Source organism: Oncorhynchus mykiss, chromosome 7 (genome assembly GCF_057628025.1).
Source record: "Oncorhynchus mykiss isolate SJ-2025 chromosome 7, ASM5762802v1, whole genome shotgun sequence".
NCBI classification, from domain to species: domain Eukaryota; kingdom Metazoa; phylum Chordata; class Actinopteri; order Salmoniformes; family Salmonidae; genus Oncorhynchus; species Oncorhynchus mykiss.
Window position 1 is genome coordinate 32,568,465 of NC_143028.1, and position 15,619 is coordinate 32,584,083.

Genomic DNA, 15,619 nt, shown 5'->3' on the forward strand with positions numbered 1-15,619 from the left:
CAGGAAGTTTAAATGTACAGTATTTGGCTAAAGTGTATGTAAACTTCCGACTTCAACTGTATATATTGTTTTTGACCAAGCGTGCATGCACCAAATCCACCTCTTCGGCACCATAGAATTAAAAATGTTAATACTATAATGGACATGAACATGATAGGGTAAAGGTCAGCCATTTTGGTCAGGGAGTTGGTCAACCATAGTTTGCCAGTGCTGTGATAAGATATTGTGTAAAATAATGAATTTTAAAAATTCATCTGCACTGTATGTTTTTTAGAAACCATTCAGACAGTTTTATATTCCATATAATTTTTTATTAACTGCCAATAGATCAACATTCCATTCAAACAATGCAGTCACTCCACAGCCATACACTGGTTGAAATCAGTTCATGATAGGATAAGTAAATGCAACAAGCAGGGTAATGTGGGGTAACTAACCCCCCTAAGAACAATGTCCAATTACTGACACAAGATGAAGGAAAAAGGAAACCACACACTGCTCTTGATAGTATCACTGATCTTTAATAAGCTTACGTGTCAGCCTCACGGCCTTCGTCAGAGCTTTTGTGAGTTTTCAATTAAGCACCTTTATGTAGACCTAGCCCCACCCACATCCGTTCCACGCATCGAAGGGGGTTGGAGGCAAAGGAAAAATAAGTAAGTGCTACCAAATATAACAATATGCATTTCATAAATAATCAAATAAAGTGTGTAAATAAGACGTTTTAAACACGTCTGTAAAACCACAATGAGGACATAGACCTACCGAGCAAGTTTTAAAAAAATCATTGGGTACATCGTATGAAAAACATCAAAGTAATCTTAAATAGGGGCATAATTCATGTTCAAATTCACAACATAACATACATAGGCATTTCATCATTAAGACCTTGAGGAAATAATGTCTGGAGGGTGAAAATCCCAAAACATTCTTTTTTACTCAGAGTATTATTAATGTCACCTCCCCTGTCTGATATCTTAACTTTCTCTATGCCACAAAATCTAAAAAGGTAGAAATGTCATGCTTTAGGTCATTAAAATGTACTGCGACTGGATAATCCCTGTCGTTTCTCCTGATTGAACTTTTATGTTCACTGATTCTCTGTTTGATTCAACGAGAGATTTTACCGACATAGCACAGCCCACATGGACATTTAATAATGTAAATAACATGGGTGGTGGAACACATAATAATGTAATTTATTTGGAACCATTTTCAAGTATGTGGGTGTCAGAAATATTCACACTTCATCATATTGTTACACTGTGCGCATCCTCTGCATCTATAGCTACCATTTGGAAGAGGGTGTAAAAAAAGCCTGGCTGATTTTCTTTTGTGACTGGCAGTTGGCATAAACCAATTTATCGCGTAAATTGCGACCTCTCCTATACACAAATAAGGGGTGGATTTTTAAATTCAGCCGGCAAAGCTGGGTCCGATGATAAAATATGCCAGTGTTTCTTCACAGCATCTCCCACTTCTCGCGAGTTCAAAGTATATGTGGTTGTGAACATTACAGAGTGTTCAGGTTCATTTCCCAGACCGCCCTCCACACACACACACACAGGCTGTGCTGGCTCACAGAAAGAGTGGGTCATTGTCATTTTGGTCAAGGCTCTCTATAGCAGGTTCAGCAACTGAGGGAGCTGACTTAAATGAGTAAGCAGCTGATGTGCCAAAAAGCTGCAAAACATTATCAGGCAGCTGGTGCTCATAGCAAGCCTCACCAGACAGCTTCAGTCCATATTGAATGTACAGGATGGAGTTATGGGTCTGCAAGGACATTTGGCTTGTCACCTAAAACCCTCACATACTTTTACAGATGCACAATTGAGAGCATCCTTTCAGGCTGTATCACCGCCTGGTACCGTTACGGCACCGCCCACAACTGCAGGGCTCTCCAGAGGGTAGTGAGGTCTGCACAATGCATCACTGGGGGCAAACTGCCTGTCCTCCAGGACACCTACATCACCCGATGTCACAGGAAGGCCAAAAAGATCATCAAGGACAACAACCACCCGAGCCACTGCCTGTTCACCCCGCTACCATCCAGAAGGCGAGGTCAGTACAGGTGCATCAAAGCAGGGACCGAGACTGAAAAACAGCTTCTATCTCAAGGCCATCAGACTGTTAAACAGCCACCACTAACATTGAGTGGCTTCTGCCAACATACTGACTCAACTCCAGCCACTTTAATAATGGAAATGACTGTAAAAATGTAACACTAGCACTTTAAACAATGCCACTTAATATAATATGTTTACATACCCTACATTACTCATCTCATATGTATATGTATATACTGTACTCTATATCATCTACTGCATCTTTATGTAATACATGCATCACTAGCCACTTTAAACTCTGCCACCTTGTTTACATACCCTACATTACTCATCTCATATGTATATACTGTACTCGATACCATCCACTGCATCTTGCCTATGCCGTTCTGCACCATCACTCATTCATATATCTTTATGTACATATTCTTTATCCCCTTACACTTGTGTGTATAAGGTAGTAGTTTGGAATTGTTAGGTTAGATTACTCGTTGGTTATTACTGCATTGTCGGAACTAGAAGCACAAGCATTTCGCTACACTCGCATTAACATCTGCTAACCATGTGTTTGTGACAAATAAAATTTGATTTAACAAATATCCTTTTGTGACAGTGACATAAGATCCCTCCCCTCGCTTCTAATAGACTACACACAGAACAGAGGACAGGACAGCGTAACAAGTGTTCGAGGAGGCAATGATACAAAGACGGAGTGAAAAAGAAACACAGATGGGTAGAAAAAAAAGAGATGAAATAAGTTAAGGGGCAGGATAAGCAAATACAAAACTCCCCAGCCGTCTACCCCCTCTCTCTTTCTGTGTGATTGAATTAGAGAGAAAAGATGGACATCAAAAGGTTGTATCGTCATTCTCATAAGGGGCACACCATTCTAAGAAAAATCCACCTGATTGGGCATGGAACCTGCCAGTCATTCCTAAACGGTTCCTGTCACTAGGGGTTCTAATACTAGGGTGTTCTAATCAGTGAGAGAAGGGTGGGTGGGGCTATGTTCTCGATTATAATAGCAACTTCTCGGCAGTATTACTGTGTGCATAGTATCATTTATTTACAAGAGTGCAGCCTTATTTACATATGTAAAACACTGGCAGGCATAACAACAGAGTACAGTTTGACTGTGGAGACAGAACTTTTCAGAGAAGGGCAGAGGTGATTTACACTGTTGGGTTTCCTACTGAATTCGATCCAAAGGACGTAAAATAACATCTGGCTATACACTACCAACCTAAAGTCATAAATAAATGTTTGAAGGTACCAGTGGTTTGTTAAATTAAATAATGTGGTTGATTGTTTTTGCCATATTGAACTGAGTACCATTTCCAGGAATTTATTAAATAAGATACTTTTTAGCAAATCATGTGAAAATCTGAAGCTAACTTAACAGATATTCTAAACACACAAACAGTAGATACAATATTACAAACTAATTTCCCCAGTTCGGCCCACAAACCAAAACATAAACAATATAATATAAAACAGCAAGCTGGAGGGTGGGGTCGGTCACCTTTAACCCTTGATCTCTAACCCGAGAATGACCCCAGAAATGAACGACGACAGACACTTGAATGTCGTGGTTTCCCATTTGTTTGTTTGTTAAATAGTCCGGAGAGTTGATAGTCCTCACACAAGGTTGTGTGCTCTGGGAGGAAGTTGCCTCTAAATTCTGATCTAAGATAGGCTCAACCTACTCCCAGATCCTAACCTAAACCATTAGGGGAGGAAACGCATAACTGGTCTGAGTTCAATGTCTACATGCCACTTCGTCCTCAACACAATTCCATAAGAGAAGGAGAAGGCAGAAGATTATCAATGACATCACCCTAGTTCCCTCAGGACTCCATCTCGTCTCCGTCGAATGGCAGGGGCTCGAAGCTGCAAACCTCCTCATAGGTCAACCCTGAGAGAAAGAGAGAGATCAGAAGTGGCCGGAGTGGACATCTACCTAGTTTAGTGTGAGTACCATGTTATGTTAAACCTAAATGGTTTTATCATCCTCCCTCCACACACAGAGTCATTTCTCTCTCTCCCCCCATCACATACTTTTCCACTCCTCTATCTCCAGCTCACGGCTCTCAAAGCTCTGGTCGTATGGCTCAGACTCTGGTTCATCGTCTGGGTCGTGGTACTGGGAGAAGTAGGGGTGGGCCAGGGCCTCTGACGCTGTGATCCGCTGATCAGTGTCCAGAACCAACATCTTCTCTAACAGATCCACCGCTGGAAGAGAGAGAGAGAGAGAGAGAGAGAGAGAGAGAGAGAGAGAGAGAGAGAGAGAGAGAGAGAGAGAGATTGTAAACGGAGTGTCTGTTAAGACAGTGTGAATGTGTGTGTTTGTGAGACACTAGACCGACTACCCCATTATTACCTAGTAGACTAGCCATTATTACCTAGTGGGTTAGCGCCAATGAACACATCAGCAAAGTTCCTCTTGGGCATCTGGGGAAGGGAGTTAATGTAGTTTCTGGCCTGTTCGAGAGATACACAGAACGGTTCAACACACATTGGACGGGGAACACACAGGTGACTACAACACTTGAACTGCTTCTGAAATCAAGCGATACCACATTTCGGCAGTGAAGACAGATTATTTCTGTACACTTAGGGCTCGAATCCTAACTTGAGAGCAGAATGTGTAAATCCCGCATTGATGCCAATAAGAGACTCAGTTACGTGCTCTGTGGACGTATGTATCAAGCGGCTCAGTGTAGGAGTGCCAATTTATGATCAGTTTAGCCTTTTACATCACATTGAATAGGATTACATGGTCAGGGGGAACCTGATCCTAGATCAGCATGCCTACTCTAAGACGCTTAAGAAATGGCCCCAGATCTCAAGATAGGAATCCCATAGAGCACATCTAAAGGGTTATGAAGAATGCAGCAGTCTGGAGCTGTAGTTTGGAAGAGAACCACTGTACACAATGACCAAACACATCATATACCATCAGAACACTCCAGATCAGAGGGGCAAGGCCATAAAAAGCAGTCAGGAATTAGGGATTGCAAGGCACTCTGGGAATTGGTTAGATTACGTCAGAGATGCATGTCAGACAAAAAGCAGTCGGGTGCAGAGAGTAGGGGAGGGTTGGAAGAGCTCTGTAGGGCCTAACAAAAGACTGGGGGCATCATAGAGACCTAAATTACTAGAGGGGCTATGTCATAAACCCTCAAAATTCCAGGATGGGTCAGGGAGAAATCCAAACCAATCTAATCGGAAAGGATGGCAGTAGAGGCATAATCCTGATTTTACTCATGCAGGAAAATTAAGACAGACATGTGATATCAGAAACTGTGTAATAGAATTTGAACTAAAATATTGTCATACAATCATAAATACAGTTCATATGGTTTTCTGTATAAATAGTATCTAAAATATGAGTCAACGACCATAAATGTCTACATTTGTTTTCTTGGAAAACTGTGAGTGCTATTATATAATACAATATCAGTACTTGTTGCATTTATAATTTGGCGACCCTGGGAAGGACATTTCATAGTGTCTCACCTCGTGGCTGGGCATCCGGCTAATGACAGAGGCCGGGGGTGTACCTGTCAGCCTCATGATCTGCTGCAGCTGGTTAATATCTACAGCAGCCCAGGGTCAAGGGTCATAGGTCATACTGTCACACGTGAGAGGGTCACAGGGATGTCAAAAGTGTCCCTAAACTAAATACTGAATAATTTTGTTTCGTGGGGAGAAGGAGGGGGGGGGGGGGGGGAAGATAAGGTGGATGAGAGGGAAGGGTAAAAGTTGACATGCTGAATGAGGTATTATTGAATAGAGACACAACAACATGCTTTTAGAACAAAGCCAGCAGAGGAACGAGTGACAGAAGAACAGAGCAACTCAAGACGAGAGGGCTCAAGGGGGCAGCTCTACTCAATGACAACTAGGTCAAGGTTCTCTTTGCTTCTGAAACAGCAGCCCATGTAAGTACACAGGAAGTGGTGTTGAGTTACAGTGGCTATATAAATGGCAGGACAGGAAGAGAGTATAGTAGTAGTAGTGTCTCACTAAGGAGGTTGTTATAGAAACGCAGAAGCACAACCCAAACGCAGGCAGGCAGACGGGCGAGGGCGGATTGGAACAGAACATGGTGGAACACGACGGAACACTCACAGACTCAGGAGATTTTTCATCAAGAGCTCAGGTTCCGGGGTTCCCATGAGGAGCATTATAAGCTTCAACTGACCAATGTCTATACCATACCATACCAACATCAAGGGAAAACTGAGGGATGGGATGGAAGGAGGGTGAGAAAGAAGGGATGGGAGGGTAGGGAAAAGTAGGAGGGAAAGATGGAGGGAGAAGTAGGAGGAGGGATACTTCTATGAGAACCTCAGACATATACTACCTGGTTTGCCCATGCATGTAGTTAGTTATTTAGCTAAGTGCACACTTCAACTGGGTGTAGGGGATAGGGGTCAATATGGAATTGGGCCATGACAACAAGTGCTACACTTTTCTATGTCACCATGACAACAGTGAAAGGATACGGTCGGTGCCGGGGAATAACGTCCTTCCGGTTAGCAGCTCCGCCATTATGCAGCCCACCGACCAGATGTCAACTACAACAACAAAAACAACACTGTTAGTGTTCAGCTAGAAACACATATCCGTAAAATCATTTGGTATAACCATTTACACCTGCAAAATTATTTTTGGGGGTGTAAAAAATACAATAAAACCTGGCCTATAGAATATACACCGTATATTACTTATAGGTCATACCTGTCATATTGCAGAGATAGTGTAATATACAGTGGATTCGGAAAGTATTCAGACCGCTTCACTTTTTCAACATTTTGTTACATTACAGCCTTATTCTAAAATGGATTAAAACAGTTTTTTTCTCATTTCTCAAACAATTCCCCATAATGACAAAGCAATAACAGTTTTTTAGAAATGTTGGTAAATTTATTAAAAATAAAAAACTGAGATATCACATTTACTTAAGTTCAGACACTTTACTCTACTTAGTTGAAGCACCTTTGGCAGTGATTACAGCCTTGAGTCTTCTTGGGTAGGACGCTACAAGCTTGGCACACCTGTAGAAAGAGCTTGGCACACCTGGGTTTTCTGTACAGCACCTTGAGATATCAGCTGATGTACGAAGGGCTATACAAATAAATTTGATTTGATTTGATATTTGGGGAGTTTCTCCCATTCTTCTCTGCAGATCCTCTCAAAACCCACTTCTGCATTGTCTTGGTTGTGTGCTTAGGGTTTGTTGTCCTTGTGGAAGGTGATCCTTCGCCCCAGTCAGAGATCCAAAGCACTCTTGAGCAGGTTTTAATCAAGGATCTCTGTACTTTGTTCTGTTCATCTTTCCCCTGATCCTGACTAGTCTCCCAGTCCCACTCCTGCATTGTCTTGAGTGTGCTTAGCATCGTTGTCCTGTTGGAAGGTGAACCTTCGCCCAAGTCTGTGGTCCTGAGCACTCTGTAGCAGGTTTTCATCAAGGATCTCTCTGTACTTTGCTCCCTTCATCTTTCCCCTGATCCTGACTAGTCTCCCAGTCCCTACCGTTGAAAAACATCCCCAAAGCATGATGCTGCCACCACCATGCTTCACCGTAGGGATGGTGCTAGGTTTCCTCTAGACGTGACGCTTGGCATTATTCAATCTTGGTTTCTGTCTGGCCACTCTACCATAAAGGCCTGATTAGTAGAGTGCTGCAGTGATGGGAGAAACTTCAACTAGCTTTTTCAAACATACATTTGCGTCCTGTAGCTCTAACTCCAAAAAGTTTTGGGACACTAAAGTCCATGGAGAATAAGAGCACCTCCTCCCAGCTGACCACTGCACTGAGGCAAGGAAACACTCACCACCGATAAATCCACGGTAATCGAGAATTTCAAAAAGCATTTCTCTACGGCTGGCCATGCTTTCCTCCTGGCTGTCCCAACAAACAGCTCCGCACCCCCCGCAGCTACTTGCCCAAGCCTCCTCAGCTTCTCCTTCACCCAAATCTAGATAGCAGATGTTCTGAAAGAACTCTAAAAACCTGGACCCGTACAAGTCAGCTGGGCTAGACAATCTGGACCCTCTCTTTCTAAAATTATCCGCTGACATGTTTGCTAACCCAATTAGCAGTCTGTTCAACCTCTCTTTCGTATTGTCCTAGATCCCTAAAGATTGGAAAGCTGCGGCGGTCATCCCCCTCTTCAAAAGGGGGTGACACTCCAGACCCAAACTGTTAGACCTATATCCATCCTGCTCTGCCATTCTAAAGTCTTCGAAAGCCAAGTTAACAAACAGATCACCAACCATTTCGAATCCCACCATACCTTCTCCGCTGTGCAACCTGGTTTCCGAGCTGGTCACGGGTGCACCTCAACCACGCTCAAGGTACTAAACGATATCATAACCGCCATTGATAAAAGACAGTACTGTGTGGCCGTCTTCATCGACCTGGCCAAGGCTTTCGACTCTGTCAATCACCGTATTCTTATCGGCAGACTCAACAGCCTTGGTTTCTCAAATGACTGCCTAGCCTGATTCACCAACTACTTCTCAGACAGAGTTCAGTGTGTCAAATCGGAGAGCCTGTTGTCCGGACCTCTGGCCGTCTCTATGGGGGGGTACCACAGGGTTCAATTCTTGGGCCAACTCTTTTCTCTGTATATATCAACAACGTCACTCTTGATGCGGGTGATTCCTTGATCCACCTCTATGCAGACGACACCATTCTGTTGTATACACCTGGCCCTTCTTTGGAAACTGTGTTAACAAACCTCCAATCGAGCTTCAATGCCATACAACACTCCTTCCGTGGCCTCCAACTGCTCTTAAACACTAGTAAAACTAAATGCAGGCTCTTCAACCGATCGCTGCCCGCACCCACATCACTACTCTGGACGGTTCTGGCTTAGAACATGTGGACAACTACAAATACCTTGGTGTCTGGCTAGACTGTAAACTCTCCTTCCAGACTCATCTCCAATCCAAAATTAAATCTAGAATCGGCTTCCTATTTTGCAACAAAGACTCCTTCACTCACCCTGCCAAACATACCCTCGTAAAACTTACTACCCTACCCATCCTCGACGATGTCATTTACAAAATAGCCTCCAACACTCTACTCAGGCAAATTGGATGCAGTTGATCGCAGTGCCATCCATTTTGTCACCAAAGCCCCATATACTACCCACCACTGCGACCTGTATGCTCTCGTCGGCTGGCGCTCGCTATATATTCGTCGCCAGACCCCCAGGTCTCCAGGTCATCTATAAGACTTTGCAAGGTAAAGCTCCGCCTCATCTCAGCTCACTGGTCACCATAACAACACCCACCCGTAGCACGCGCTCCAGCAGGATATCTCACTGGTCATCCCCAAAGCCAACACCTCATTGGCCGCCTTTCCTTCCAGTTCTCTACTGCCAATGACTGGAACAAATTGCAAAAATCGCTGAAGTTGGATACTTATATCTCCCTCACTAACTTTAAGCATCAGCTATCTGAGCAGCGAACCGATCGCTGCTGCTGTACACAGCCCACCTGTAAATAGCCCATCCAACTACCTCATCCCCATATTGCACTTTTTTTGCTCTTTTGCACACCAGTATTTCTACTTTCACATCATCATCTGCACATCTATCACTCCAGTGATAATTTGCTAAATTGTAATTACTTTGCTACTATGGTCTATTTATTGCCTTACCTCCTTACGCCATTTGCACACACTGTATATAGACTTTTCTATTGTGTTATTGACTGTACATTTGTTTATTCCCTGTTGTTTGTGTCGCACTGCTTTGCTTTATCTTGGCCAGGTCGCAGTTGTAAATGAGAACTTGTTCAACTGGCCTACCTGGTTAAATAAAAGGTGAAATAAAATAAAAACTTCCATAAGGACAACAGTCTCCACAAGGGAACTCTGGAGTTCTGTCAGAGTGACCATTGGGTTCTTGGTCACCTACCTGACCTTGGCCCTTCTCCCCCAATTGCTCAGTTTGGCCGGGTAGCCAGCTCTAGAAAGAGTCTTGGTGGTTCCAAACTTAAGAATGATGGAGGTGACGGTGTTCTTGGGAACCTTCAAAGCTGCAGAAACCTTTTGGTACCCTTCCCAAATCAAATCAACTTTTATTGGTCACATACACATGGTTATCAGATGTTAATGAGAGTGTAGCGAAATGCTTGTGCTTCTAGTTCCGACAGTGCAGTAATATTTAACAAGTAATCAAACAATTCCCCAACAACTACCTAATATACACAAATCTAAAAAGGAGTGAATTAGAATATGCACAGATAAATTACTGGATGAGCTATGCCGAGCGGCATAGGCAAGTTGCAATAGATGGTATAAAATACAGTATATACATATGATATGAGTGATGTAAGATATGTAAACACTATTAAAGTGGTATTATTTAAAGTGGCATTGTTTAAAGTGACTAGTGATCCATTTATTAAAGTGGCCAGTGACTGGGTCTCAATGTAGGCTGCAGCCTCTCTGAGTTAGTGATGGCTGTTTAGCAGTCTGATGGTCTTGAGATTGAAAAACAGCTTCTTTCTCTCAGTCCCAGCTTTGGTGCACCTGTCCTGACCTCACCTTCTGGATGGTAGCGGTGTGAACAGGCAGTGGCTCGGGTGGTTGATGTCCTTGATGATCTTTTTGGCCTTCCTGTGACATCGGGTGCTGTAGGAGTCATGGAGGGCAGGTAGTTTTCCCCCGGTGATGCGTAGTGCAGACCGCACCACCCTCTGGAAAGCCTTGCGGTTGAGGGCGGTGCAGTTGCCGTACCAGGCTGTGATACAGTCCGACAGGATGCTCTCGATTGTGCATCTGTAAGTGTTTGTAAGGATTTTGGGTAACAAGCCAAATTTCTTCAGCCTCCTGAGGTTGGCGCTGCTACGCCTTCTTCGCCACACTGTCTGTATGGGAGGACCATTTCAGTTTGTCTGATGTGTATGCCGAGGAACTTAACTTTCCACCTTCTCAACTGCTGACCCTTCGATGTGGATAGGGGGGTGCTCACTCTGCGGTTTCCTGAAGTTCACAATCATCATCTCCTTTGTTTTGTTAACGTTGAGTGAGAGGTTGTTTTCCTGACATCACACTCGGAGGGCCCTCACCTCCTCCCTGTAGGCTGTCTCGTCGTTCTTGGTAATCAAGCCCACTACTGTTGTGTCATCTGCAAATTTTATGATTGAGTAGGAGGCGTGCATGGCCACGCAATCGTGGGTGAACAGGGAGTGCAGGAGGGGGCTGAGCACGCACCCTTGTGGGCCCCAGTGTTGAGGGTCAGCGAAGTGGAGATGTTGTTTCCTACCTTCACCACATGTGCCTCAAGACAATCCTGTCTCGGAGCTCTACGGACAATTCCTTCGACCTCATGGATTGGTTTTTGCTCTGCCATGCACTGCGGAACCTTATTTGACAGGTGTGTGCGCCTTTCCAAATCCTGTCCAATCAATTGACAATCAAGTTGTAGAAACCTCTCAAGGATGATCAATGGAAACAGGATGCACCTGAGCCTCATAGCAAAGGGTCAGAATACTTATGTACATTCAAAAAAAAAATATATATTATATATATATATATATATATATATATATATATATATATATATATATATATATATATATATATATAAAAAAAAAAATCTAAAATCCAGTTTTCATTGTCATTATGGGGTATTGTGTGTAGATTGATGAGGATTTTTTTTGTTGTTTTATCTATTTTAGAATAAGGCTGTAATGTAACACTATAATGGCACTCTATTACAGTATATTACCTGTCATGTTGTAGTGCATCCAGTTAAGCATGATCTCTGGGGCGCGGTACCACCTGGTTGCTACGTAACCCGTCATCTCATCATCCGTGTGTCTCGCCAAACCAAAGTCCAGGATCTGACGGGTGGAAAGAGAGAGAGGGCAAAAGTGAGTGTGTGTGTATGCATGTGTGTGCAAGAGAGAGAAAGAGAGATGGTTGTGTGTATCAAAAGGTGTGGACTCAAGTCAGAGACTTTTTGTAACTCATAATTTGTAACTCAATTCAGACTCGAGTGACCTGGACTAAATTTGAGTTACAAATTTCATAACTTCAAGATTTAACTTGATAGAAAATAAAATGACTTGACTTGAACTTGGAGCCTGAAGACTCGGGACTCGACTTGGCAACAGACAAACAGAGAACACAGGTATACATACACAGGGAACAAAACATTGCATGTATAGATAACTTTTATTACTTGACTTGAAAAAAAAAACGTATGACTCAACTTGCTCTTAGAATGCACGGCTTGGCCTTGACTCGAGACTCAACCAGTTCTACTTGGGACTCGGACCTTGCTTGTGACTCGAATAATAGTGACTTTGTCCCACCTCTGGTATTTACAGTGCCTTTAGAAAAAGTGTTCATACCAGTTGGCTTATTCCACATTTTGTTGTGTTAGAGTCTGAATCTTCACACAATACCCCATAATGACATAGTGAAAACATGTATTTATTGTTGTTGTTTGTTTTGTATTCACACCCCTGAGTCAATACTTTGTAGAAGCACCTTTGGTAGAGATTACAGCTGTGAGTCTTTCTGGGTAAGTCTCTATGAGCTTTCCACACCTGGATTATGCAACATTTGCTTCAAGCTCTGTCAAATTGGTTGGTGATAATGGCTAGACAACCACTTTCAGGTCTTGACATTGATTTTCAAGCTGATTTAAGTCAAAACTGTAACAGCCACTCAGGAATATTCAATGTCTTATTGGTAAGAAACTCCAGTGTAGATTTGGCCTTCATCTCCCAGTGTCTGGTCGAATGCAGACAACCAGGTTTCCTCTAGGATTTCGCATGTGCTTAGCTCCATTATGTTTCTTTCCTATCCTGAAAACTCCCCTGTCCTTAATGATTACAAGCATAACATGATGCAGCCACCACCACACTTGAAAATATGTAGTGTTACTCAGCAATTTGTTGTATTGGATTTTCCCCAAACAGTTTGCATTCAGGTAAAAATGTTAATTTCTTTACCATATTTTTTTGGTATTACTTCAGTACCTTGTTGCAAAACAGGATGCATGTTGTTTAATATTTGTATTCTGTACAGGGTTCCTTCTTTTCACTCTGCCAATTAGGTTAATATTGTGGAGTAACTATGTTGATTTATCCTCAGTTTTCTCCTATCATAGCCATTAAACTCTAACTGTTTTAAAGTCACCATTGGCCTCATGGTGAAATCCCTGAGCGGTTTCCTTCCTCTCTGGCAACTGAGTTAGGAAGGACTACTGTACTTTGTAGTGGCTGGGTATATTGATACACCAACCAAAGTGTAATTAATGACTTCACCATGCTCAAAGGGGTGTTTCAATTCATTTGTTTTTATCCATCAACCAATAGGTGCTCTTCTTTGAAAGGCCTTGGAAAACTTCCCTGGTCTTTGTGGTTGAATCTGTGTTGGAAATTCACTGCTCGACTGAGGGACGTTACAGATAATGGTATGTGTGGTATAGAGTAGAGGTCGACCGATTAATCGGCATGGCAATCAGCATTTTTGGACGCTGATTAAGGCCGATTACAATGCATTCCACGAGGAAACTGCTCGTTGCGAACTAATTTGCCAGAATTTTACATAATTATGACATAACATTGAAGGTTGTGCAATGTAACAGCAATATTTAGACTTAGGGTTGTCACCCGTTCGATAAAATACGGAACGCTTCCGTATTTCACTGAAAGAATAAACTTTTGTTTTCGAAATGATAGTTTCTGGATTTGACCATATTCATGTTTATTATATTATAATAAGTCTATGATTTGATAGAGCAGTCTGACTGAGCTGTGGTAGGTAGCTGCAGGCTCGTAAGCATTCATTCAAACTTTACTGCGTTTGCCAGCAGCTCTTAGCAATGCTTGCTTCACAGCGCTGTTTATGACTTCAAGCCAACTCCTGAGATTAGGCTGGCAATACTAAAGTGCCTATTAGAACATCCAATAGTAAAAGGTATATGAAATACAAATGGTATAGAGCGAAATAGTCGACGTGTCATAATTCCTATAATGACTACAACCTAAAACTTCTTAACTGGGAATATTGAAGAACTGGTAATATTGAACCACCAGCTTCCATATGTTCTTGTGTTCTGAGCAAGGAACTTAAACGTTAGCTTTTTTACATGGCACAAAAATTGCACTTTTACTTTCTTCTCCAACACTGTTTTTGCATTATTTAAACCAAATTGAGCATGTTTCATTATTTATTTGAGACAAAATAGATTTTATTTATGTATTATATTAAGTTAAAACTTAAGTTTCATTGTTCATTCAGTATTGTTGTAATTGTCATTATTACAAATATATATATAAATAAATAAATAAAATGGCTGATTAATCAGTATCAGCTTTTTTTAGTCCTCCAATAATAATCGGAGTTGAAAAATCATAAATCGGTCGACCTCTAGTACAGAGATGAGGTAGTCATTCAAAAATCATGTTAGACACCATTATTGCATACAACTTATGTGACTAGTTATGAACATTTTTACTCCTGAACTTATTTAGGCTTGCCATTAAAATGGGGTTTGAATACTTAAATTTAAAAAAACATAATTCCACTTTGACATTATGGGGTATTGTGTGTAGGCTAATGACAACAAATCTTTAATCCATTTTAAATTCAGGCAGTAACAACAAAATGCGGAAAAAGTCAAGGGGTGTGAATACTTTCTGAAAGCACTGTGTGTGTGTGTGTATTCATTTTGGGGGTATTGAACCTTTATTTAACTAGGCAAGTCAGTTACGAACAAATTCCTATTTACAATGACAGCCTACCCCGGCCAAACCCGGACGATGCTGGGCAATTGTGTGCCGCCCTATAGGACTCCCAATCACGGCCGGATGTGACACAGCCTGGATTCGAACCAGGGACTGTGGTGAAGCCTCTTGCACTGAGATGCAGTGCCTTAGACCGCTGCGCCACTCGGGAGCAAATACAGCCATCTCTGCAGCACTCCACCAATCAGACCTTTATGGTAGGGTGGCCAGACTGAAGCCACTCCTTAGTAAAAGGAACATGACAGCCAGCTTGGAGTTTGCCAAAAAGGTAAATAAAGACTTTCAGACCATGAGAAACAAGATTCTCTGGTCTGATGAAACCAAGATTGAACTCTTTGGCCTGAATGCCAAGCCTCACGTCTGGAGGAAACCTGGCACATTCCCTACAGTGAAGCATGGTGGAGGCAGCATCATGCTGTGGGGATGTTTTTCAGAAGCAGGGACTGGGAGATTAGTCAGGATTGAAGCAAAGATGAAGGGAGCAAAGTACAGAGGCATCTTTGATGAAAACCTGCTCCACAGCGCTCAGGACCTCAGATTGGGGCGAAGGTTAACCTTCCAACAGGACAACAACACTAAACACACAGCCAAGACCACGCAGGAGTGGCTTCATTGGGTCAATTACTGAAAGGTTACTGGATCGAATCCCCGAACTGACAAGGTAAAAATCTGTCGTTCTGCCCCTGAGCAAGACAGTTAACCCACTGCTCTATACAGTTGAAGTCGGAAGTTTACATACACCTTAGTCAACTACATTTAAACTCAGT

At 42.5% G+C, this 15,619-nt stretch overlaps 1 protein-coding gene across 2 annotated transcripts in view; it reads right to left on the reverse strand.

Annotated features, from left to right (window-relative positions):
• Window positions 1–289: 289 nt before the first annotated feature.
• Window positions 290–15,619, reverse strand: part of LOC110528948 (mitogen-activated protein kinase 14A) — a 51,708-nt gene continuing 36,378 nt past the window's right edge. For both annotated transcript variants that reach the window (XM_036983205.2, XM_036983203.2), the window contains 6 exons: window positions 11,819–11,933; window positions 6,575–6,646; window positions 5,583–5,662; window positions 4,466–4,544; window positions 4,122–4,295; window positions 290–3,978 (listed from right to left, as the gene is read on the reverse strand). In XM_036983205.2, coding sequence (XP_036839100.1) covers window positions 3,911–3,978; window positions 4,122–4,295; window positions 4,466–4,544; window positions 5,583–5,662; window positions 6,575–6,646; window positions 11,819–11,933 — 588 coding nt within the window. In that variant the 3' untranslated portion in view covers window positions 290–3,910. The remainder of the gene's footprint in view (window positions 3,979–4,121; window positions 4,296–4,465; window positions 4,545–5,582; window positions 5,663–6,574; window positions 6,647–11,818; window positions 11,934–15,619) is intronic.